The sequence below is a fragment of the Cygnus atratus genome, chromosome 1 (assembly GCF_013377495.2).
Source record: "Cygnus atratus isolate AKBS03 ecotype Queensland, Australia chromosome 1, CAtr_DNAZoo_HiC_assembly, whole genome shotgun sequence".
Taxonomy (NCBI): Eukaryota; Metazoa; Chordata; class Aves; order Anseriformes; family Anatidae; genus Cygnus; species Cygnus atratus.
The window spans coordinates 97,991,006-98,014,822 of NC_066362.1; the positions used below are offsets into that span (position 1 = coordinate 97,991,006).

The window sequence follows — 23,817 nt, forward strand, 5'->3', positions numbered from 1 at the left end:
ACAAGTCTTGCATCACTTTTGCCCCCAGCCACACACCCTGTAGATCACTCTCACTGGTTCCCTGGACTGGCTTTAATGGGTAACACAAAAGTGCACCAGGAAGAGTATGGTCAAGAGAAAGGGACATGCTAAAAGCATTTCTGCCTTGAGGAGAGCTCTGTCACTCTGCATGAGCTGTCACTCCACTAGGCATTGTCACTGCAGAGTTACCTCCTGCCCTCAACTCACATCCCAACTTTTGGACCCTGTCACGTGGCTGCTTGGAAGGCTAATTAACAAATGATCTCTAGTGTCCACTCAGAAGAGGGCTAGAGCCAGACTGACAACCTGGCAGAGATCCCAATTAGATTGTGCCATGACTGAAGGGTTTCCAGGAGCTTCTTGTTGAAGACTGGAGTACAACCAAGAGAGTGCAGTGACTGGCCGTGGTGACAGCCATTAGCAGGATGAACCTCAGGCCTCGGCAGCCCCGTTGTCCCATCCTGGGATGAAAGCAAAGGCGAGCAGTGTGAGAAGCAGCATATGCAGTGATGATGACTGTGGATCCCACATACCTAGCACTCCACAGGCCTCTCCAGACCTCAGCAAGTACCAGATCCCGAGGGCTCAGATCTCACTTGGAGGAGACCTGAAAGCCACATCAAACTACCCCCAGGCCACAGCCCTTGTGTGAGCAGCACCAGGCAGGCAGGGCTGCCTGTAACAGCCCAAGCCTGACAAAAACCCAGTCCAACACACGGGGTGTCTGTGCCCCTGTGTGTCCGTGCCAAGAGATGCTGAAGATCACCCTGCCCTGTGCATGCTGCTCTGGGGCCTAATGCTCCTTGCTCCACCCCTCAATATCTGCTGTGAAGAGGCTCCCACCCTCGCCGCCAAGCTGGGTTGTGCCAGGAGCTGTGGGACAGGGAAATTCTCCATGGGTATCTCCATCTCTGTGACTCCCTAAAAGAGGAAATGGTGGGGGAAGCCCACCAGCCAAATCTCATTGCAGCTGAACATGGAAGAGGCTTTCCAATTTCACACTTTCATGTAAGACTGCACTTTCTTCTCCCTACCAGTGACTGCTCTCCCCAGAGACCTTTTGCACTCACTCATTTCTTCACTGTGTGTGTGCCCCACAGGGCACAAAAAAAAAAAAAAAAAAAAAAAAAAAAACATCTCAGGCTCTCCCTCTCGCCTGAGTCACAGCTCCCTGCCTTTCTTGTTCCAAAAGAATCAACTCAAACAGCCCCTTCACCAGAAGTTGGTAACTTCTTCACTAAGTGGTGCTTGCCATTGGTGAGAAAACTAGTTCCTGGAAAGGGAATTTCTGGTCTTACTAGAGTGGATGCCCAGTGAGATACATCACGTCAAATCTCCATGTAATGCTCTCTATCCTATGCCCATTACCAAAGCCACCAGGCAGACCATTTTCCACTGTCCTTTTTCCCATGCTTTGAGACCACCTCACATCCTTCAGACAATGTTATCTCCCTAACCAAATCCTCAAACACCAACAGTTTCATCTCTGTCTTTAATGGGAATCATTAAACAAAAGGGAACACAGATCCTGTGAGCAGGCTCGTGTCGCTTGCAGCCGTATCGGTGTGCTGTGGTATCGGAGCTGCCGACACACTTTGGACTAAAAATCAAGCCAGGGAAGCTCCCTGGGGCCGGCAGCTCCAGGCGAACATCGTGGGGGTGGGAGGTGCTGGAGTGCCACTGCAGTCCCACGCGCGTGCTTCACGTGCTCCTGAGTGTACGTGTCTGTGCGGGCAGACGTTTCGGTGCGTGCCAAAGGGTGTCTATCTGGTCAGAAACGTGAGTGAGCAGACGTGCCCTCGGAGGGGCTTTGGGATCCAAACAGCCTGTTGTTCCCTAGAGCTCGGGGGTCTGAGTGGGAGCCAGGGGGGCTCGTCCTTTGCAGAGAGGGTTGGGGTAGCTCTGGAGGTTTCCAGAGGCTGCAGAAGGAAAGCAGTGGGGGGGGAAGGAAAATGGGAGGGAGGAGAGAGAGACAAAAAAAGAAAGCACCATTATTATCACAGGAATAACTCTTGTCTTCCAAACTTTTCCAACACACAAACCTCATGGAGCCCACCATTACCTTTCCTTCTCCCCTCTCCTCTGAAATTAGCATGCAAAACTGTGCAATTCCTCCACACATGGTAAATCAGCAAATGAGGTTACCCACCCACCTGAGGCAACAAAAACGAAGCTCTTCAAAGCACATCCTCTGATACCGGTGAAACAAAGCCCACAGCAACTTTAGTTTTACTCATGAAGCAGGTGTAAAACAGTTCCTACTCACTCAGATACTGATATACAGGCCAACAAGCACCCATCCGTCTCACCCACCAGACAGAAGCCAGCCCGCAGATGCAACTGCACGGAACTAAGTAGCAGCAGCTCTGCATATTGCAAGCATTGCAAAGCAACAGGCTAGGGCAAATGTGTCATGAAAGGGGGAAAAGACAGGTGGCTTTTGGTTGTTTGAAGGTGCATATGAGGAATAAAGCTTAGTCTGCAAGGGAGCACTGAGCTATATATACAGCAGTACGCTGTTGAAGCAAGTTTTGAACAGAATCTCTGAACCTGTCTCTTTCAAACAGGCAAGTTACTGAAATATCTGTCCTCTTCAGAAAGAATGTGCTTATCATAGCACAGTCTGTCTTATTCATAAGCAGTCTAGAAACTCTTTCAAGAACTAGGAAAGTATAGCAGGTCACTACATCTCACATGAAAATTTCATATGAAACAACCTCAAGATGCACCAGGGGAGGTTTAGGTTGGACATTAGGAATAATTTCTTCAGAGAGAGGGTGATCAAGCATTGGAACAGGCTGCCCGGGGAACTGGTGGAGTCCCCATCTGTGGAGGTATTTGAGAGACACCTGGACATGGCACTAAGGGACATGGCCTAGTGATGGGACTTGGTAGGTCAGGTTGATGATTGGACTTGATGATCTTGTAGGTCTTTTCCAGCCTGGATGATTCTGTGACCTTCACAGCACTGTGGTGATTCAAAAATTGTTTTCTGCACTGTGGCACAGCAAGGTGGCTATTGCAACAGTGATAAGGAAGGTGGTACGCAGAAGCACTTCTGCAAGGGGAATTTAGAGAGACAGAAGGTAATTACCCAGGCTGGAAGCTGCTGGGGAGCCGGATGAGAGCTCAAAACAGGGGAAAGCCCTGGGGGAGCTCTGACTGCCGGGATCGTGGCTATAGTGTACTTCAAACAATGACACTGCAGGGAATATCCCTGTTTACTATTAATGTTTTCACCACTTCTAAAGCATATGTTATGAAAGTGCTTTCCCTTGGCCACGACAGGCCTGCTCAGATAATCTGTTGGGCTGTGGTTAATGCCTGACCAGGAGAGGACCGCAGCTCCTCTCCGTCACCAAGTTTTGCTGTTTGTTTTGCACTCAAGTCATGGAGGAATAGAGTTCTGATGTGACAACTGCTGGTGTGCTGCTGGGATGGTGATGCAATTGGGATACAACTGGGATACTAAGACATGAGCAGAATAACAAGGATGTGCTCCTTCCAATGTGATGGGCTCACTACACTGAGTTTGCATTTCTTCATCTAATTACCTTAGAAATAAAAATGCCATGCTGGTTGTTGCCTCCACACTGACAGACAAGAAAGATCATCCTCCTTCTCCCATCCCAACTACTGGCCTATGAAACATTTGTGTTTTTATCACAGCTCTCTACTCCAAGTATCAGCCCACATTGATATCGCCTCATTCACAAGATCTGGAAAGACGAAATCTCCCAGCATGTTTTAAAAGGAATTTGTGAAAGAAAGCATAGCCTTGCATTGTGTCCCACAAGCTTTTCCTAACACACACAAGCACCTCTTGCGTGCATGATCATAGTGTTATCTCATGACAAAAAAAAAAGCCAAAATAAAAAAAAAGGTGTGGTGTTCCTTGCCTCCTTCCCTCCACTCTTTTTTTTTTTTTAATTTGCATTCCAAATTTTGGTTTATACTGAGCTTAATCAACCAGGAGAACTCTGCCAATGACCTGAGAATGGACATCCTTGTGCCGAGAAGACAAGATCCAAGCAAAGCATACAAAGTGACTTTACCCCCTTTATGACACTAACTGCACTTATTTTAGATTGCGTCCACTCAACAGAAATGCCTGACAGTTAAGAAGATGGCTGTCTCATAAATGATTCACGTTCCTGCCTCTCCAAGTAAGGACTGAAAAAGTTGCAAGTTCGTATCACCAGCAGTCTACCAGGGACTGTCACAATAATAGAACTTCGCAGATAGAAAACAAGTGAAGATTTTATTTTTCTCCTCTCTGCCTTCTGCCTTTTTTTTTTTTTTAAATAAAAATAAATTAAGCAAAGCTGTTGCTCATTTTTTATCCAATTCGAGGAAAGCCAGACACGCTTGTTCCTTTCCTGGCCAGTTCTGCCATGTCCGAGATTTCAAGTCTGGAGGTATGGAAGCAGTACAGGAGCAGGAATGTGACTCAACTCATGGCAGAATTGTACAAAAACAGGAAGATCTTCCAGTTCTACTGCTTTCAAAAACTATATTCAACTTCCTTGCTGCCACGCAGACGGGGTTCATGCAATGGTCTCTTCTAGGACAGAAATCCCAATCCTGGGCTTAGTGTCTGGCAACTGGATGTCAGAAAGCAGCTTTTATTCAGCGGGGGCAGGAATGCACATTTGGAGGCTGCAGCTGGCGTGCAGCAGCTGGCTAAAAGTAGCTCAGCATGGAATTTATCCCTCAGCCATTTGGATCTGAATTTCAAGCACAAGCCACCCTGCCATCTATTTCTGTTCACCTGCGTTGCTCCTCTGCTCCAACATCCCTCAGGCCTAGGGATTTTCCCCCATGGAGAGTAAGGAGCTGGCATTTTGGAGGAAAGCATCTTATTCCCACTCACCAAAAAGCAGAGTCTGGGGGCATGTTAAAACAATGCTTAGCCTGCCAGCCCCCCAGACTCATTGCAGACCTTGAACAATGATGCACAGTGCTCCCCACTATCAAGCCCTGGAGGTGGATTAACCTATGCCCAGTTGTCTGCTCTCTCAGCTGCAGATACCCTTCTCAGTTCAACACTGGAGTGTCTCCAGGCTCAGCTGTACCTTGTAGTGAGCAGGTTGGGTCTGTGCTGTCCCTGTGGGCAACTCATGTACCTCCTGCCCACTTGGACACCATTACAGTGCCTCTACCTCCCTGGGGAGATGCACAGAGGACAGGGCAGGGAAGAGCTTCCTATGGCCAGGTTATCGGTCCTTCCACCCCACTGTGCAACTGATGGCTGGAATAAAGCCTTTACCCTCCTTTTGCTTAAAATCACACAGATCAAGGACAAGTCCTGGAGTTCTCTGTGGCAGCCGGTGAAAAATGCTGCAGAGCACAGCAGACCTCACAGCAGTGTCACAGACCTTCCTGGTGCCATTAAGACCAAATAGGTGCACCTGGCAATCAAGGGGTGCATTTTGGGTGATTTCCTTGGAGAAAAAAAGGGATGTGTGGTGGGTGTTCATACCTGCTTGTACACTTGCCTCCATGTCAGCAGAGAAGCGTCCTGTGCTGGTGGCCACCAGCCTTTGCTCTGCTCTGGGGTGTGCCAAACCCCAGCCCCTGGAGACCCCAGGAGAGCCATGGGATCTGTCCCTGGGGACCCCAGGAGAGCCACCTGCACTCCTCCCCAGCTCTGCGCAGGAGCAAGCCCACGGCAAGCAGAGGCGAGAGGCCGGGGAATGACTCACTGCCGCCGGCGGGTACTTACGCAGGGATGCCACATGGGGTGACGCGTGCCCGTGCCGGGTGCGCCCTCACTTCATATACTCCCCTTCGCTCACATAGTCCATAAAAGACCCCGGCAACTCAGCAAAATCTTCCAAGACAAGACTGGTGGAATCCTCACCCAGCAGGTCACTCTCGGGCCGGGAGGCCCGGGGGCGCGGAGCCGGCGGCGGTGGTGGTGGTGGAGGCTGCGGAGGGGCCTCGGAGGCACCAGCGGGTCCGTGGGCAGGCGGCGGCATGGGCTGCAGCTCCTCAGCCTCCTCTGGTTCCCCTTCAGAGGAAGCCGGCCCCAGGACGTGGTAGAGGCTGGGCAAGCGGATGTCGAAGCGGAGGCCGAACTTGGCGAAGAGCTTCTCGTTGAGGGAGTAGAGCTTCTCCGAGATGTCGTAGCCCAGGTGGGAGGAGAAGAGGCGGGCGACGTAGCGGTCCTTCCTCAGGAGGAGGTAGAGCCGCCGCCTCGGCCAGGTCACGTAGCTGCAGTCGGTCTCGGCCGTCAGCGTGACCTGCAGGGCAGGGAGGGAGCAGAGTGAGCCCCAGCACCCGGGGGTCACCCACACCTCTCCTCAGGGGTGGTGGGGCTGGAGAACCATGTCAGATACGACCTCACCCACTGCTGATTTCCTTTCCCCAAGGAAACAATTTTGGTTGGTTTTGCTGTTGGTTTTGGTTGCATTTGTTTTGCTTTGGGTTTTGCCAACATGATTACAGCCATTTATTCTGCTAGCTATAAGATCAGGCTAACGATAATAAACATTTATATACACAACACAAGACTGTATATTGCAATAAATATAATAATAAAACAAACACACAAAGGGTCAAACACTCCTGGGCTAAAGAAGAACATCCGAGTGTAATGGAGACACCGGCATGCGAACAAGCGTCGGAACAGAAATATCCTGGGGGCTCCCTTTCGCTCTATACCCAGGGGTCTCCTCGGCCTGCCACCATGGCAGAGGGCCACTGGGAAGCTGAACACAGCTTGGCTGCAAGTGCGTGTCCTTGGGATTGATATCCAACGCCACTGCCATACAAGCAGCTGCTGTATGAAAGAAATACAGGAGCTAAAACCCGAGAACTTCCCCAGGCCAAGGTAAGCGGGATTAAGGGTGACACGGAAACCGCAATGAGTAGAATGTCCTTTTCCTAACCAACTTCTGGTGCAGCAATCGAAACCCTCTGCTTCCCGCAAGGGATTAGGTGAGCTGTGATCACAGAAGCTGTCTCCTAACCAGGGCAGCAGGACAGGATTCGCTCACGAACACCTCCAGCACCATCAGAGCTCCTGGGGGAACGTGCCAGCCGTGAAACCTGACTCCTGTGGGCACTGGGAGCCAGCAGCTCTGTGGGAAGAAGATGTGGCCAAAGCAGAAAGCATGAGGAAACCAGCTCTCCTCATGGAGTGAGTCAAGCTTCTGCCACTTTTCAGTGGGCCTGGAACTGAAACTGCTCGATCCAGGCGGCAGTGAGGAAAACCTGGACGAGAGAAGCCTTCCATACCTTCCTCCAGCAAAGCCCCAGAATCAAATGTCCCTTTTTTTTTTTTTTTTTTTTAACCCAGATGATTGTGATGCTGGGGATAAGGTTGAGATGAGCCACAGAGTCTTATTAACTACTCGGATAAGAGTGACTACTGTGTCTGCCAAAGGTAGCACGTCACCATGGCCAACCATGGGTGTCAAGAGAAACGTCCTGCCAGGAACAAGGACCTGTCAAAGTCTCACCTGCTGAATGCTGGTCTCACACAGCCTGATACTTCTTCATACTCCTCAGTAAGCAGACAAGACTTTAGGCATTTTTGGCACACTGCTGCAGCCTTTCCCCACTTAGGACAGCACCTCCCCACCCCAGTGTCTGGCGCAACTGACCTCCCCAACCAGCCACATCTTGCAGAGCAGGAGCTCCCCAGCTATCTCACACACCACAGATAAGGATGCTCAGGAGCTCTGGGAACATTCAGTTCCACAGAAATTAGCTCAGAGAGCAATACAGATGTCTTCTTAGGTTGCACGCCATCCAGCTGTCTGTTTCCCACCCTAGAAGGAGAATTTCCCCTCTAGGAGCACCGGGTATCATTCTCCCTGCTCGACTCTTACACAAACACCATCCAGGAGCCAGCAACAATCTGCTGCTGGGTTGAAGCCTGGAGCAGAACACAGCCGTGCTGTTGTTGCCCTCACCTACCCCATTATCTTGGCCTGATATCTCATTTTCTGCTCAGGACCTGCAGCCCTGTGCCACTGTCACACGGCCAGCCACCGACTGCCACCGTTACTCTTGCAAGACCGTGATCAGTGGTGGCAGCAGAGCTTTCAGTACCAGCTATCATGAGCCCCCTCACACAGTACACAGGCCAAATTCAGAGCCAGGGAAAGCAGATTTGGGGAGCTGCCCCGGCTTAGCCAAGTCTGAACTTGGCTGTTCTTGTAAGAAAGCATCACCATTCCCTCATGGCTGTCCCACGCTCCCAAGGGATTAGAAAAGTCCCTCCCCATATGCCCTAACTGGCACACTCAGGACTGACATCCTGATAGGGATCAGCCTGTCCTGGCTTGTGAGTTAGAGGCAGAGAGATGTGGGCTTGAGTAATCTCCTCCAGAAGGAAAGCCAAGCAAATATGGTGGTGTTGACAGCAAGAGCAAAACCCTCTCGGTTGCTGCAAATAAGAATTGGTCTGGCCTCTCAGCAAGGGATTCCTGTGCTCAGAAAGGACCATATTCAGGCGTGAATCAGCCTTTCTGCTTCTCCACCCCAAACACATCACCATCAGAAAGGGGATATTTATGGATTTACATCACTGCCGCATTTTGCCACGCTTATGCAGGGAGGCACGGCCGGCCAGCTGCACTTTGGGGTGAACGTGTTGGTGTCGGGGGCTTACCTGGAAAGTCCCTTCCTCAGAGGGTCGCAGTGATTCCCACTCTGGAGAGTCCAGGAACTGGTAGGGGAAGACGTAGTGGAGAAACTGCCCGTCCTGGCTCACTCGGACCCTGCAGAGAGGACAGGAGAGATACGCAGGCTTAAACCACAGAGCAGGCACCCCATGAACATGACCACACCGTGTGCAGGAGCCAGTCCCACCAGCAAGGAGAGGCTTTCTCCCTGCCACACACGTCCCCGGTCCCCTCTGGGACAGCTGAAAGTGCTCCAGTTTCTGGGACTCAACCCCTTTGCTCCACGGAAATGAGATTCACTGCCCTGTAATCTGCCTGGTTTGTTGCGTGCTACGCAGCCAGCCCCCACAGGTGCGATGCTTGGTCCCAAACCAGGACTTCTTAGCCTGTGAGGCTGCTGCTTTTCAAGTACCTCTCAGCCTGACTGTGGCTCTTTCTGCTGGCATTTTCCTCCTTTCCTCAGAGCTGCATGAGGGCAATCCCCACCTCTAGGCTGGGATGCCGCAGAACCCTTCCCCCAAATCCCACTGGCCGTTGTTCCTGCACACCACGCTGCAAGCCCATAGTTTGCTGCACATTATCATTCAACCTCTCCTGGCCTCTTTGCCTTCTAAGCACGACTTTCTCCTATTTTTGCTACAACCGCCTAACAATGCCGAGATCGAACCCCCACCCAGCCCCACTGCATAGCAGAGAGGAACCGCACAGCCCCAGGCAGCGGCAGGGCACACTGAAGCTCTATTCTTAGCTCTGTGCCACCACGTCGCTGCATGATTTGGGGCCTCTTCCCTCCTGTCACCACGTTCCTCAGTCGCACGATGCTCACAGGCAATTCCAGCTTTCAGGAGGCACAGGGCTTGGGTCACTGGTGACTGCCAGCCAGCTAGATGTGGTGCCTGGACAGGTCAGGGACTGCAAGACTTTGTGATTCAGGCACATCCTGCCCTCCCAAGCCCACCTTACCTATTGCTCAGCTCAAGAGCAACAAAGCTCTGCAGGGTCAGCAAGGGCCTCACAAGGAAACAGAGTGGGTACCAAGAAATGCAAATCCAATCCCATCTCCATGGATTTTATTTACAGACTTGGTGCACTTCAGTGCAGGCTGCTCAGCACGGGGGTTTGGTAAAGGGAAAGGCACATAAAGGAAATACACGTACCCAGTTTCCTCCCAGTGCTTTGACATTCAGCACTGGTCATTGTTACCATGATATCCTTAACACATCCCAAAAAAAAGGACAAACACCGAAAAAGCAAGTACAACTTTTCTTCTTCATGCACCCCCTCACCTCATACCAGAGAGGACAGACCACTGCAATAAACCATGAGCTCCAGGTGATGCTGGGCTCATCTTCCCAAAGGAAAATTCTTGTGAGACACTCACAGCTCAGCACTGCTCCCACTTGCAGGTCTCTTTCCCTTCCCACTCTCACCTGACATTAATGCCACGTGCCTGACAGCAGCTGGGAAGATAATATTGCTACTATATTCTGCATTTGGATTTTGCAAACTGGAAAAGAGGCATAGAGGCATGCCACAGGCTCTCAGGTGAACAAATGCTGGTACTTCATCGGCACAGTTCAGTCAATAACCAAAAAGAATCAAAAGGATGTGACTTGCAGGCAGTCAGCTGCAACCATCCCCAGGTCCCTGTGGTCCTCCTTGATGGTCTGGGGGAAGGAACAGCATGAAAGCATAAGAGCACAAGGAAGGAATGAAGCCTGATGAGGCGGTGGCCAGTAGAGGGGTGTACTCACTCTTTGATGAAATGACCTCAAAGTGAAAAAATTCAGAGCCCTGAGGGTTCAGGTGTTGGGAACAGGGAGCAGAGCCTCTCCCTTAGTGCTGCTGGCCAGGGCGAGCAGGTGAACCAAAGACTGCTGCTCAGTGCATCTGGCTACCCACATCACAGAGGTGTGTCTGGTTCCCACAGAGGCCACAGGTTCAGACGTCTCCTTCCTGCCCTCAGAAACACTCTCTCTCAGCCTTTAGGCTCCAGGTCTGCTCCCGTTAGAAATAAAATCACAGAGTAAGAGGTGAGGACTCCCCCAGCATTATCACAAGCGAGGCTGAGCTGGCAGCTCCACTACATATTGTTTGATGCTGCAAACCATTCCCTGAAATATTTTAATTTATATTAGGGAAAAAAAATAAAAGCCAAACCCCAAAAGCAAATTAAAAACAAGCAAACAACAAAACCAAAAGACAGATGCATACTGCAGGGCCCTTTCAGAGGAAGGGAAGGATCACCACCCTAATTTCTGCAGAGGGGCAGAACCACAAGAAGAAGCCACAGCACTTTTCTGCCAGACTTTGCTCAGAAATGTGAGGGTCCTTACCTGCCAGAGAGCAGCAGCGAGAGGCGGTCAATGGGCGTCTTGCCCTCCACCGCGTAGTTCTGGTCTCGGGCTAGCGGCTGCACTTGCTCCTCACAGCATTTCACAATTTCCCTGTAGACCTCCAGGGGCACCTGCAAGGGCAGGTACATGGTCTTGTAGAGAAGGTCAAACTCTTCGGGGATGGTGTCCTTGCGGAGCCGGTAAGCCAGGTGAGCCAGCTGCAGCAAGCAGACGAAGACAAGCAGCATGTTCCAGACGAAGACATCCAGCCCGCAGGCGCTCAGCCAGCCCCACAGGGCATAGCAGAAGTAGCCTGGGGCCAGGAAGCCGAAGATGTAGAGGGACCCAAAGATGCCGCTGCCCCCCATGTAGCCCAGGAGGACGATGCAGCTGGCCAGCTGGTAGGCTGCTCCCTCCATGTGCTCCTTCCAGGCATCGCACGCAGGAGGCTGGAGGACAGCCTGGTCCCAAGAGGGGCTGCTGGCGCTCATCCTGCCCCGCTGCCCACCCTCCCTGGCCTCCCGGCGTTAAAAAACTATTATCATACGCAAAGAGGTCTGAAACCAGAGCTGCTGGGGGGCTGTTCCTCCTCCTCCTCAGTGCCGGCGGGTCCCACGGCAGCACGCTTCAGAGCAACATGCTAGAGCACTGCCGGACGTTTTCGCGCCTAGAAAATCCCAAAAGCATTTGTTTTTCTCTCTTCGTGGCCCACAGATCAGGCCGGCCCCCTCCCTAGCCGCACCAGAGGGAAACGGAGCTGGCAAATAGGAGGCCGAAAGAGTTCAGTCGAAGAGAAAGCAGAGGCCATTAACTGGAATACTCCGGGACCGGACGGAGATCTGGTTGCACTGCCCCTCTCGCCAGCCCTCTGGCAGTGAAAATAGAGCCCGTGAGAGAGCTGCGGGGAGGGGAGCGTAGGGCGCCCGGGTTGGATTCGGTATGTCTATCTCTTGGCAGCCGCGAGGAGAGGGACCCCAGAGGGATAACCATGTTTGGAATTGAAATCCAAGGAGCAAAAGCAGCGAGGGGAACGGAGAGCAGGCACGCACCCGCCACTTAACATAACTCAGGCACCCAGATAAGCCGGGCAGTGCGAGGAGAGGGAAAACAACCAGCTTTATCACTGCAAACTCCAGCCGCACACGGGGCTCAGCGCTGCTCTGCACTCTCCTGGAAGGGATTGACGGTCACGCAGCACAAAAAAGGAGAAAGATCGTCTCCTTCTCCCGCTGCAACCGGTAGCGATGGCAGGAACTTAGCAAAAGAAGAGAGAGTCGGGTCAGTGGGAAGGATTTCCCCACAACAGGCTCTGCAGCACAGCCTCCCCACGGAGATGGGGCAGCTCCATCTGGCAGGGCATTTCAGACCACGGGGATTGAGGTAAAGCACAGAAGCACATTTGTGAGTGCAAGGGGCAGAGTTAAAGTAAACGGGACCCAGCTTTATCTATCATGAAGAGGAGACCATGCTGCCTAGAAGTTTTGGAGCATAATGCTGGGAAGCGTGCTTTGCGGGGACATCCCAGCTGAGGGAGGACTCTCATCCCACAGATAACAGGCTCTCAAGCTGCATTTTCATCTCATATATGGCAGAAAGGATGCTTTTGAGCAGGTCTCCTATTTTCATCCCCACTAAAACAAGTAGCACAGATGCTGGCAGAAGGTAAGCTCCTGGGGAAATATCTCCCATAGTAATTCTTTATAGTCATTCATAACTCCCCTGGGGCTTCATTCACCATGAGGAGGAAACACAAACCCTTTCAGCTCAGGTGGCCTAGGACACAGGTACAAGGGGGACCTGCTGAGTTCAGCTCTCCATGGTTAGCCATAGAAAAGATGTGTAAATGCAACTTTTCCCCTGCTTCGAGTACTGTGCTATCAGTCATACAGGCAGGGTCCCCCCACTGCTAGGAAGCAGTTACATTTCAGGCATTGACGCAACCGGCACAGTCAGTCAACAGTATGAAGTCAGCTTGCATGGGTCAGTGGAGTAGAGATTGGGTTTCAAGGGTGGTTGTGTTTCAGGACAAGCTCGCAGCTGCCCTGCCTAACATGCCACTCTCATTGGCACCATCCACTTAAAGACACACAATCAGTTCCTCCACTAATAGCGCTCTAGAATAACGTTATCGACTGGGTGAGGCTCAAGCAAGGCTTTACGGCAGCCTTGAAGAATTCATCATGGTCTTGGATAGTATGATTTATCTCTACAATGCCTAGTCCACGTGCAACATGGAGCACTAAAGCTCCTAAGAGCAGCAAAGCTTAACCAGTTGCCATGTGGTAAGGAAATAGCACAAATTAAGCTTTGCACATGGGTAAGTACGATCCACCCAGAAACATGCTTCTGTTAATGGTGAAGTGAAACAGGAAAAATTGTCTCCAGTGGTCCCTTATTTAAGAGAAGGGATAAATCCTGCTGACTGAAGCAGAACGAGGCAAGAGGTATGGAGAAGTGAAAAACTACTTTCTCTTGGCCTTTCTGCAGAGAGGCAAGAACGATCTTACAGCCAAAGCACTACAACACAAGTATTGGGAGCCAAGTTCTGATTTTCCTACCATTGTCACGTACTTGCTAGGTGGTCCCAATAATAACTCGTCTATCCGTAGGTCTCTGCAAAATCAGTATTATACGGGGCCCTCTTTCCAAGACAGGCTGACATTTGATATAACAGAGAGTTGGGATATCAAGACTGGGAACATTTAAGAGAAAGATGCATAAGATATTTGAGACGAAAATGAACTGCTGTGAATAGCAATGCTGAACTACATTAGAAGAAGCATTTTGAGAAGCAAAGTTGCAGTAAGATTACCACCAGACCTGCCCCACCTGAATAAGGACTCAACTTCACAGCCCAGCCTCAGCACAGCTCAGCCTTAAACACCTTCCTGCTCTTCCTTTGCTTTCTGGTAGTTCCCATTCCTGCATGTAGCTCCAGGTCATAACTTTTGCCTTTTGGTACTACCAAAAAACTCCTGCAGCAACATCAAAGAAAGTGACAAAAAAAAGTTACTAGTTTCACTCCTCAGCTGGGTAAATTCTTGTGCTAGGAGACAGTCTGGAACACAAAATTAACAACAACTCAGGACAAAGAAAGTGTTTCCCCTGCCATCTTCCAAAACATGTCTCACCTAGAAAAGAACAGAAGTGTCAGTGCAGCCTTCAGCATCTCCCAGAGTGGGGCTTCCTTTACAGCATTGGCACTTTCAGTCGGGGTCAAGCATGTGCTTTCTGCCTCTCGATACTAGCACTGCAACTCTCACGATTTAAAGCCTGTACCAGTGAGGATGCAGAACGGAAAGCCCCGAACAGCAGCATGCAGGGGCGCCTAAGCTGCTGGAGTTGCTTCAAGCGTGTCTGTATGAGTGCTGCTGGAGGCGTCCAGTGAGAAGTGACTGCTCAGGGGCAGGAGCTGTCGCACTGCTGAAGAACTCCTGGAGCACCTTTGGGTGACCTTGGCAGCCACCCAGCCGCTGTGGCAGGATTAGAAAGATCAGCAAGTTGTTCATTAGCAGGTAGACCAAAGAAAGGATCTGCAGAAAGGTGGCACACACCTGGCCAGGGAGGCACACCAGCCAGTTTACAGCATATAAAAAGGCTCTGCATGATCTACTGACAACTTTTAGGTATGCTGAATACTTCCTTCACTGGGGAAGGCAGACAAAGCTTTAATCTCGCAGCAATAATAGCACAAAGCTCTCATTATAAACTATAAAACTTTCCTGCTGAGGCTGAACGCAGTGATGGAGTGAGAATAGTACAGCTTTTTTAAAAGGTAGATCTTTGAGCACCCTGTAGAGATTAGGTTTTTTCAGGCCCACTTTTTTGATAGAAAGGTTTGTAAAATGGTTAAACCACCAAGTCTGTAGTCTTACTTTCTCCCTTGAGAGCACAGTGGCCACACAGACCATCTTCACAGCCTGTCCAGTTTTCCATCCAGCGATAGTTCAAAGAGCCGCCTTAGTTTTCTGAGGAGACATTTTGTTTTCATGCCTTGCCTAGAATTAGAATACATGCCTTCCCATCTAGGGATGCTGGGGTTCATCTGAGTTGAGCGTACTTCAGTAGATACTGACTCCAGGAGAAAAGCTAAACAAAAAATAAAAGGGGGACACCAAGCCCAAAGCCATTTGGAATCAAGAGAGCAAAGACACATGAAATATTTGAGCAGCATTAAAACTCTTTACTTGAAGAAGGCATGTAGGCATTATGACAAAATGAGTCTGTGAAGAAGGCAAATAGACATCAACCTTTTCAGCTTTGAAATTAGCAGTGTGTAAACAGTTATTCTGCTGATGACCTGCATATAATGAATTCATCCAGTAGCACTTAACACTCAGTCACACGTGATGAAACAACTCAGGTGCAGCCTGCACTATTTTTGGCAAGTAGAACTGCGTACTCAGCATTATCCTCTATCCTTGAGAGCAGCTCTTTATTGAGAGATTATCAGTACAGCAGCTATGTGACTGGTTATTTTCCTCAGGAAGTCTACAGGTTCACTGTTGATCCTATAAACCAAAAACAAGTTCAATCACCTGCATTGAGGACCTTGATGGCTTGAAGGCAGAGAGGGCATAACTAAACATGTCCTTTTTGATTTATTACATAATGCATTACTGACATTAGATTGCCAAACTTATCTACACAGTAATAAAACCTGTAGCTCCAGAATATCCACCTGGTGTTTCAAGTCACATTGGATTTACAATGCTGCTCCAGACAAGCTCATGGTAAATTGCAAGTGGAAAAAGATGTGTACTGTATTTAGCTGAACCAGTACTCTACAGTTTAGTCACGTTTCCTGCTACTGCTGCATTTTGTGTCCTTGTAGTAACTGAACACCCTGTGCAGAACAGGGTCTGGCATCAGCCCCCCATTCAGGCCTTGAATCCACCCTGTAGGATTCCAGTATCTTTCCAGTACTGGTTACACACTGGTATTGCAGCATCCTACTCATCATCTTCCAAAAAAATTCAAAAACATCTACCATGCATTTACCTTCATGCAGATATAGGTGTCCCTAGAATTTGTTTTATGGAACCCCTTTTTTTTTTCCCCCTTTTCTGAGTCATATTTAAATAGCACTCCATTCTCCCCTGCCTGGATCTTTACTCCGTGTCATCATTTCCAGACAAGACGTGCAACTACAAAACTGGTGCTGATCTACCTTGGAACAATGAACACCAAGAGGAGCACTAGGTCCTGCTCCCAAGGCAGCTACAGTGCCACAGGAGACTTTAACACTTTTTGCCAGAGCTACACCTGTGTCCCTTCTCTTAGGAGTTGTGCCCGTGTTGGCTCTCAGCCTATCTGAGGAAAGTAAGCAAGCAACGCAGAGCTTAAGTTTAACAGTCCAGCTTATCTCTTGCAAGCATTTTCGGGTACATATCCTGACTTTAGGACGTTTGTGAAACATTCTAGAAAACAGTCTGAACTCCTTTCACGCAAATTTTAAGTGTCACATACTAACATTCACAGTCTCATCATTGCTAGCTCAGAATATGGGATCCCCAGCAGGCAGAGAAAAGATCACTACTGCACCCATACCTGCAAAAGAATCAAAGCACAATGGACAAGCAAGACAAAACATGGATTTCATATCTTCAGTTTTTGAAAAGAAAGCTCTGCAGGAACAGGAGAAAAAAACAGTGATACTACCTTACAGCCAACAGCCCAAAGGAAGAACCCATTTAGGACTATACAGAGATATAATATGAAACAAAAAGGGTCCCACGTGTGACAAACTTCAACTATACTTTTTAACTCAGGATTGTAAGAAGGCATCAAGAGGCCACAATCACCTTCCCAGTGCTATGTCACCCAGGCGAGGAAAGAGCCAGAAAACAAAAACCCATATGCACCCTAGCACAAGACCAACCTAACAAAAATTAGGCATAAACAGCCCCTCTTATTTCAGGCAAGTGATCTGTATGTATATCTGCAGTCCTCTGCTTCCCTTCCCTCAGAGAACTACTAGCTCAAGAATTTGAGATGGATATAGGAAGTTCTTAATTCTTCATTATAAAGAACAACACTTGAGTCCTATGGTAAAACAATTCTAGTAACACAGCTTTAACTTTTGAGTACAGAAAAGCAAATTCAGTTTTGACTCTAAGGAAAGTTGCTTTCCTGAGACTGGTTGTCTTTGTACAAATATAGTTATAGCTAGTCACAAGCAGACTACAAGCAGCACTACAAGCTGCAGCACGACTTCGCTGAAAGCAGTAACATAACAGTGTTGTTAGCATGATTTCTCAATTTGCATCAGAGGAAAAACCCACTGAAGACCCATCTGTTCATCCACAAAACAGAAGAAATTCATGTTCTCATTTCAATTAAAGCTTTTCTCATTCTCCCCATTACAACAGCACACTGTTTTGAATGACCATTGTCACTTTTTATTCAAAAAGAAACAGAAGTCAGGAACACTGGTCATTTTAGACTTTTAATAAGAGGGGAAAAATATACTTTTTCTATAACAGCAATAAAGAGCTAACAGTGGAAAAGCTGCAGATGTATACACCATGACTAGTCTACCATTAAAGACTCTTATAAATAGATACTTTGTTCATATTTGTCCTTTGAAGTAACTTGCAGAAATAGTTTATTTTTCAGCCTTCCAGTCCACCAGTCACACAACAGGCATCATCTGGAAGAGAGAGGAAAGAAGTGTGTAAAACACAGATTTCCACTGGATATTAAGGGATAATTTAAGTCTCTAGTCACTAATGAGTGTTGTATACAAATAGCCACAGTCTGCTCTTAAACTGGTTTCCAGAACTTCTTTCTGAACTCCAGGAATATATCATGGTTAAGAATGTACCTTTCTAATGAGGATGAAACAAGAAAAGATTTTCCTCCCTCCTTTGTTTGACTTTTGTATTTGAGGGGACAAGGGGACAATATCCTACCATTAGAAATCTGAATTGAAGTTTAGATCTGTTGAAAGAGAACAGAGGCAGAGAGGCAGAACCACCAGCCTCACCAGAACAGCAGTAATCAATGAGGCTTACTTTGTCTTCCCTCTCTTAGGGAAGATTTGCCCTTTGTCATCTCAGACAGTACTCTGCACTTTCCAGTGGCACCAATGGAGATGCCAGAGCACTTCAGAGGTAGAGAACGTTCCTGAAGGCTATACTCACCACACTCACAGTCCTGCTCATCTCACTCATATCTTGAAGCCCAGAGCTCTCATACACTCTTTGTGGGCTTCAATTAGGTGCCCACAATTTTCTTCCCCCTTCTCAATGATGCTGCAAAACAAAAAGATTTCCAAGGTTCAACAAGAAAAAGTTATCTTACTATTAGTCAAATCCACAGAGCTGACGAGCTGTTGTAAACAATCAAGAAACCCTGTTAGGCTCCAGAGGTCTTTTTGACTATCCTGTCCAGGGTAGCACTCTTTTGGAAAATATAATGCTATTGCAAAAAGCTGCCCAAGCGTGGAGTGGTGTGCTTAAACTCTGATGAGCTGCGTAACAATTTCCTAAACAGACCAATGCTATACTGGGCAAGTCTAGACTGGAATTTTGTTATATAACACAAGGCTGTCGCCTCACTTTATTGAGTATGCTCATCGTGACAAGAAAGGAAGTTTCAAATTATTCAGTAGAGAAGAAATAAACTTTCTATAATACAAAACAGAGTGAGACTAGCTTGACCGGTAAATGACAATTTAAGCCAACTTTAGGTAGTGCTTAGGGATTCTGACACACACACGCACACACACACAGTCTAGTTACTCTTAAAAAAAAAAAAAGCATAACCACAAACAGTAACTTTCGGTATTGCTCATCCATCCAAGTGTCTAACACCTTATCAAATAGCAGTCAAAGCCTATCATTACTGGTGTATAGCATACACCACAAAAACAGTTCAGACTTGCTTTCTGGTGACTTGTAGAGCATTCCTGTCCTCAGGGCTGGGGGTTCCACCACCCCGCACAGTGCAGGTCACAGATCTGGTCAACCCCAATCTACCAGACACAGTATGCTATTTTTACTGACAGAGAAATTAGTCAGTTGTGAGTAACTAAAATGTTTATATTACATTTTAGTTACTAAAATGTAACTAAAACTTCTTCTCCCAGTAGTGAAGCTTTGTTACAGATTAAATTGCACCACAATTGCCCAGGGTAACTCCATTTGCTGCATGACTTACATCCTACCACCCTTTTCTCAGATGGCCACGGACACACCTTTAATTTATCACGTAATCAGACTCACATGCCTAACTTTGGCAAAAACACCCTGTTGGTATTATTCCATCTGCTGAAAGACACTTCTACAACCTTTTGGGTTAGGAAAAAAAAAATAAAAGCAGTTTAGTCTCCAGACTAACTTACTGTCACAGACAAGGGACCAGCGTTTTGGGGTACATTTCATGGTACTACATTACTGATACTGACTAAGCCTGTAGATACAAATGCAGTCAAACACGTCATTGTCAATGTTTGCACCTCTGTGAGGATTGCAAGCAAACAGAAAGCATTGCTTTATTAGAAAATCAGCGTTCAGAAGAAGGTAATAGAAGCATTACTAGGCTCTGGCACTCTTCTTCAGCCAACCAACAGCAGCGAAGGCTTATTAGGAGCTTTAGAGTCTCCTCTGGTAGCCTGCCTTTAGGTCGAGCCATTAAACGTGAACCTCTTTACTCCCAGCGATGCCATGAGGCGCCCACCCCGCCTGCACACCCCGGACTGCCCGAGGGGAAGCCCCACAGCCCGGGGGGCACTCACCAGGCGTCCCTCGCCTTCTTGGTGTCGGGGCAGGCACAGCAGGGCTTCAGCGGCTGCTTCTGCCCCTTCGCCTCCCCGTCGCCCTTGGGCTCGCAGCTGGCGGCTGCAACCGACGACATGGCGGCACCCGCGCGGCCTGGGTGGGGAAGGAGGGGAAGAGGGAGAAGGGGGCGTCAGCAACCGAGCCGAGGCGAGCCCAACCGAGCCGGGACGAGCCTCCCGGTGCCGGTACCGGCCCTTGCCTGCCCGGGAAGCAAACGAAGAGGCCTGGAAGGCACCCCGGTTCCGGGTGAGGCTCCGCGGCTGGGCGGGTAGCCCGCGGCCCGCCGGGAGTTGTAGTGTGGCGGGCGCCATGGCGCCGCCCCGCCGCTGGGCAGAGCCGGCTCGCTGCGGCGGCCCTAAAGCACATCAAGTACTCTCTGCTCCAACAAAACTCAGGAACGGAGAAATATATGCTAGGGATTTAATCAGTCCCGTCAGATAAAAGGTGGAGAAGCAGCCTGCCCTGTAAGGGGCGTGAAATACCAAGCAACCCCTTTGTTTTCAGGATGCCTGGGCCAGGGAGAGCATGATTTTGTTATTTTCTCTATTCTCTTTTTCAATAAGCCAGGCCAGAAGTGAGACTAGTGTCTGCTGAGAAATTTTGCTCTTCTGTTTCTCTGGATCACCGAGGTGAATGCCAACACCACTGACTTGCTGCCTGAATGAGTTAATGACAGGAAAGGATTCTTCTTGGATCCCATCATTCGTACAAAGACAGAGATGAGGAGTACAATTCAGCTCTTTCCAAATGTCCAAAGCTCCTCATTTTCATCACATGGACAGCTGAGGCTTTCTATTTTCACCATCAAGACACATCTGTGGCACCCTGTCAATGCATCTCCTTGAAATACAGGCTCCTAAGGGGGCTGCCTATGCATTGCCATCCTACCTCTGAAATGGTGCCCTGTAACACTCTCACCTAATCAGCCACCTGTTTAATTACCCATCAATCTCAGCTCAGTGGCCTGTCCCCAGCTATCTCTTTTGGCTAGTAAGGCTGCTCAGGCTGACCCATTCCCACCCAGCTTCTGGGTTCAGCGCATGTGCACTGTGAGGCCATGCCCTTGGGCATGATGACCTGGAAGATGCACTATGGTGACTAAGATATGCTTTTCCCAAATATATGCAAACATGCTGCAAGGAGGAGCTAATAGCGAAACTCCTTTTGAAAGGTTGCATCCACTGTCTAAACCAGTGTCTTGCTATTGCTTTGTGTGTGTTCATTTAATATATGAAGCATGTTTTCCTTTCAAATTAACTAGTTTGGTCTTTTCTTTCTAGAGCTTTATCTACTGGCTGCTATCCAAAGGCCTGGAGTTGGTGGTAGCAACACAAACTCTGAAGGAAAGTGTGTGGTAAAAACCTCAAAGAGGTTTTTTGAAGTCTGCAAGTGAACAGTGTCTTTTATTCAACAACATCTTCCCCCCAAAAAACTCATTTCATACTCTAGCTGGAGGTACATAATACCAAGGGTAGTGGGGGTGAAAATGTAGTCATCTTCATGCTCTGCACTAAGGTACAGCCTGTGGGGACTAAACATCTCTGCGAGCAGCACTCCATTTCAACTTTAGCAGCTTTCCAAATAGATTAAGAAGTAGCACTGCTATTTTGGCCGCACTGCTATTTTGGCCACACTGCCTGCGTGGTAATGGTTTGTAACAGACCACCCTGGAAGAAGGGACCACTTCTTGTTGGGATGAGGGGGTAGGAGCTGGGAGGGAGGAGAAGGAAGAGAATTACCATTCCACAACATGAAACACAGCCAACACATGTTCATACTGCTTGCACCAACTTGGAGTACAGTGCAGAGGGGAGATCACAGCCTTATCTCTTCTGACATTACATTGTATGTAAGCATGGATGGTTAACGGTGCTTTTTGTTATCCATTTGTCATCTGCGTGCTGACAGTAGCAGGTAAATTGTACTAAGGAGTATGTGTCAGAATGAAGAAATTCATCAGCAAGTCAAAAAGGAATGGTTGAGGGCAGTCTACGGAGCTGAGACTGCTGGAAAATTGTCAGATCCAGTACCCAGGAGGTAATTCCAAGGAGGTTCAGTGAAAATCTCTGAGGCTCTGAAAGAGGTAATTAAAAAAAGAGGTTCCTCAATCTACCATATCATTTGGCAGCCTGGTGCCACATGTGGGAGTAAAAGGAATACAGATACCACTGAACATTTACAGCTCTGGGTTTAGAGGAGTAATTAGTGAATTGGGGGAGATTGCTCAGTTTCCATGGGAATACAAATTATTTTCCCTGTATGGACTTTTATCAGAATTAAAGAACATGTAGTCACAACACACAATGTGTGAGCCTCACAGTAGCACTGCAGTCTATGTATGTACAGCTTCTTTTAACTTCAACCTCAGACAACTGAAAAAATGGTTGTCTAAAAAAAGAAGTAGTTGTCTGTTAGAGAGACTCAAGTGGGCAGACTTTTCAAGGAACCTCAAAAATATATTTATGTTCATTGTTATGTAGGGTAAGCCCCTATTCAATATCAGTTGAAAGCAGCAGCCTGGGGTAGTCTGGGGCTTTCCAGATTTCTCACACTTCTGATATATGTGACATAAAGATGAATTTAGATGTGGAAAATCTGTGTGGTGAAACAGAGCTGAAGGTATTTTGATATCTTCCCCACAGTGTCTATTTTAGGAACCATTAACCCTTTACCACCTTGAAGAAAAAAAAAAAAAAAAGATGCCTGTTTAACATTGATCTAGAGAAATATTTTTGTCTTTGACTTAGTGTAAACATAAGACAGCTACTGCCTCAGCAGCCCAGTCAGCCATACAGCGTGTTCGATTGTCAAATAAGTTGTCTATATTTTTGATCAACACTTAAATACACATGCTATGAAAAAAGGACTTCAAATGTCCGAGCAAAATGACTTGTCAGGGCCCACCTGCTTATCATGTTAACTGCTTAGGTACAGGATAAAGCATCTCTTTTTGATCATAGTTGCAGATCTGCAACTGCCACATGCCATCTGCTCAGCAGTGTGACCTGAGTGAGAACAATGGACCTTTGAAGGTCCATTGAAAGGTCCTTAGAAGGACCTTTGCTCTGGTCTTGTACAATGGAAGAGGCTCTAAGGTGATTAATTACAGCCCCTCTAAGTTTCATACTCCATCTTTAGGTGAAGATAACTGATTCTCTAAACCTGGGCTAAAATCACCTCAAAATGTGACGCACCAGCCCCTTCCCAGGCTGAAAGGCAAATCCCAGTGTTCCAGGACTACGGCATGAATTCTGTATGCAGGGATTATGTATGACAGCACTGCACTGTCCCCTCCTGGGAGATCACCATGGAAGGCTGTATGGAGAGAGTCTCCTTCCATACTGGAGAGCAAGTCCTTAAAGAAACTGGAGTAGAACCAAGATTGCTTTTAAGGCATTTCTCTCAGTGTGAATGCCTTATGAGTTTAGTACTGCAGCAGATCGTCTCTTGCCAGAAATTCAGCCAAATCTTCCAAGTGTCAAAGGCTGGATGTGGATGGCAGTTTGCAAGGTTACAGTCGCTTTCAATTTCAGAAGCAGAACTGAACTGCTGCCCTCCTACATCCCCGAGATCATGGGGTCTCATGAAGGGACCAGGGCTCTGAGGCCCATCCCCCCACAAGGGAAGAAAATGGTGACCCTCTTACAACAAAAGGCAGAGCAGAAACTTTTGTCCTGATCAAAACTGGCAGCAGAAATAACGTCAAGCATTGCCACCACTGCTTGTGCTAAGAAACCAACATTTTTATAGAACAGGTTAGACTTTGTTTCCAGCAGTGATTGACCTTCCCATCGAAATCTGGATGTTTGTATAGAAGAAAAAAAAAAAAAAGACTAGTATTTTTTATAAAGAATTGTAATGTCTTTCTCACATTTTTTCTGTAAATCTCTTGCCATTTTGTGCTAAGGTTATCATCGCTTCGTGTTATGCCTCTTCTTTTCACTTCCCACTGGAAGAATATCCAGCCATATTAGTAAAGATTATGAACTTGCCTTACAACACTCTAAAAGCCAGATCAGCACATTCAGTATGCAATCACCG

At 48.1% G+C, this 23,817-nt stretch overlaps 2 protein-coding genes across 3 annotated transcripts; both read right to left on the minus strand.

Annotated features, from left to right (window-relative positions):
* Positions 1-1,618: 1,618 nt before the first annotated feature.
* Positions 1,619-11,745, minus strand: POPDC2 (popeye domain containing 2). Of its 2 annotated transcripts, none has more exons than XM_035540665.2 (4): positions 10,994-11,745; positions 8,645-8,753; positions 5,885-6,266; positions 1,619-1,940 (listed from the first exon to the last, which is right to left on the minus strand). In XM_035540665.2, the coding sequence occupies exons 1-4, from the start codon at positions 11,482-11,484 to the stop codon at positions 1,858-1,860; spliced, it is 1,065 nt and encodes a 354-aa protein (XP_035396558.1). In that variant the 5' UTR covers positions 11,485-11,745; the 3' UTR covers positions 1,619-1,857. The 2 variants fall into 2 exon arrangements, with proteins under 2 accessions (XP_035396558.1, XP_035396557.1); XM_035540664.2 differs by having other exon boundaries at positions 5,747-6,266.
* Positions 11,746-17,428: 5,683 nt separating this feature from the next.
* On the minus strand, positions 17,429-20,137 carry LOC118245082 (cytochrome c oxidase copper chaperone). Its single transcript, XM_035540663.2, has 4 exons — positions 19,976-20,137; positions 19,734-19,869; positions 18,139-18,249; positions 17,429-17,645 (listed from the first exon to the last, which is right to left on the minus strand). The coding sequence occupies exons 1-3, from the start codon at positions 20,085-20,087 to the stop codon at positions 18,165-18,167; spliced, it is 333 nt and encodes a 110-aa protein (XP_035396556.1). The 5' UTR covers positions 20,088-20,137; the 3' UTR covers positions 17,429-17,645; positions 18,139-18,164.
* Between the last annotated feature and the right edge of the window lie 3,680 nt (positions 20,138-23,817).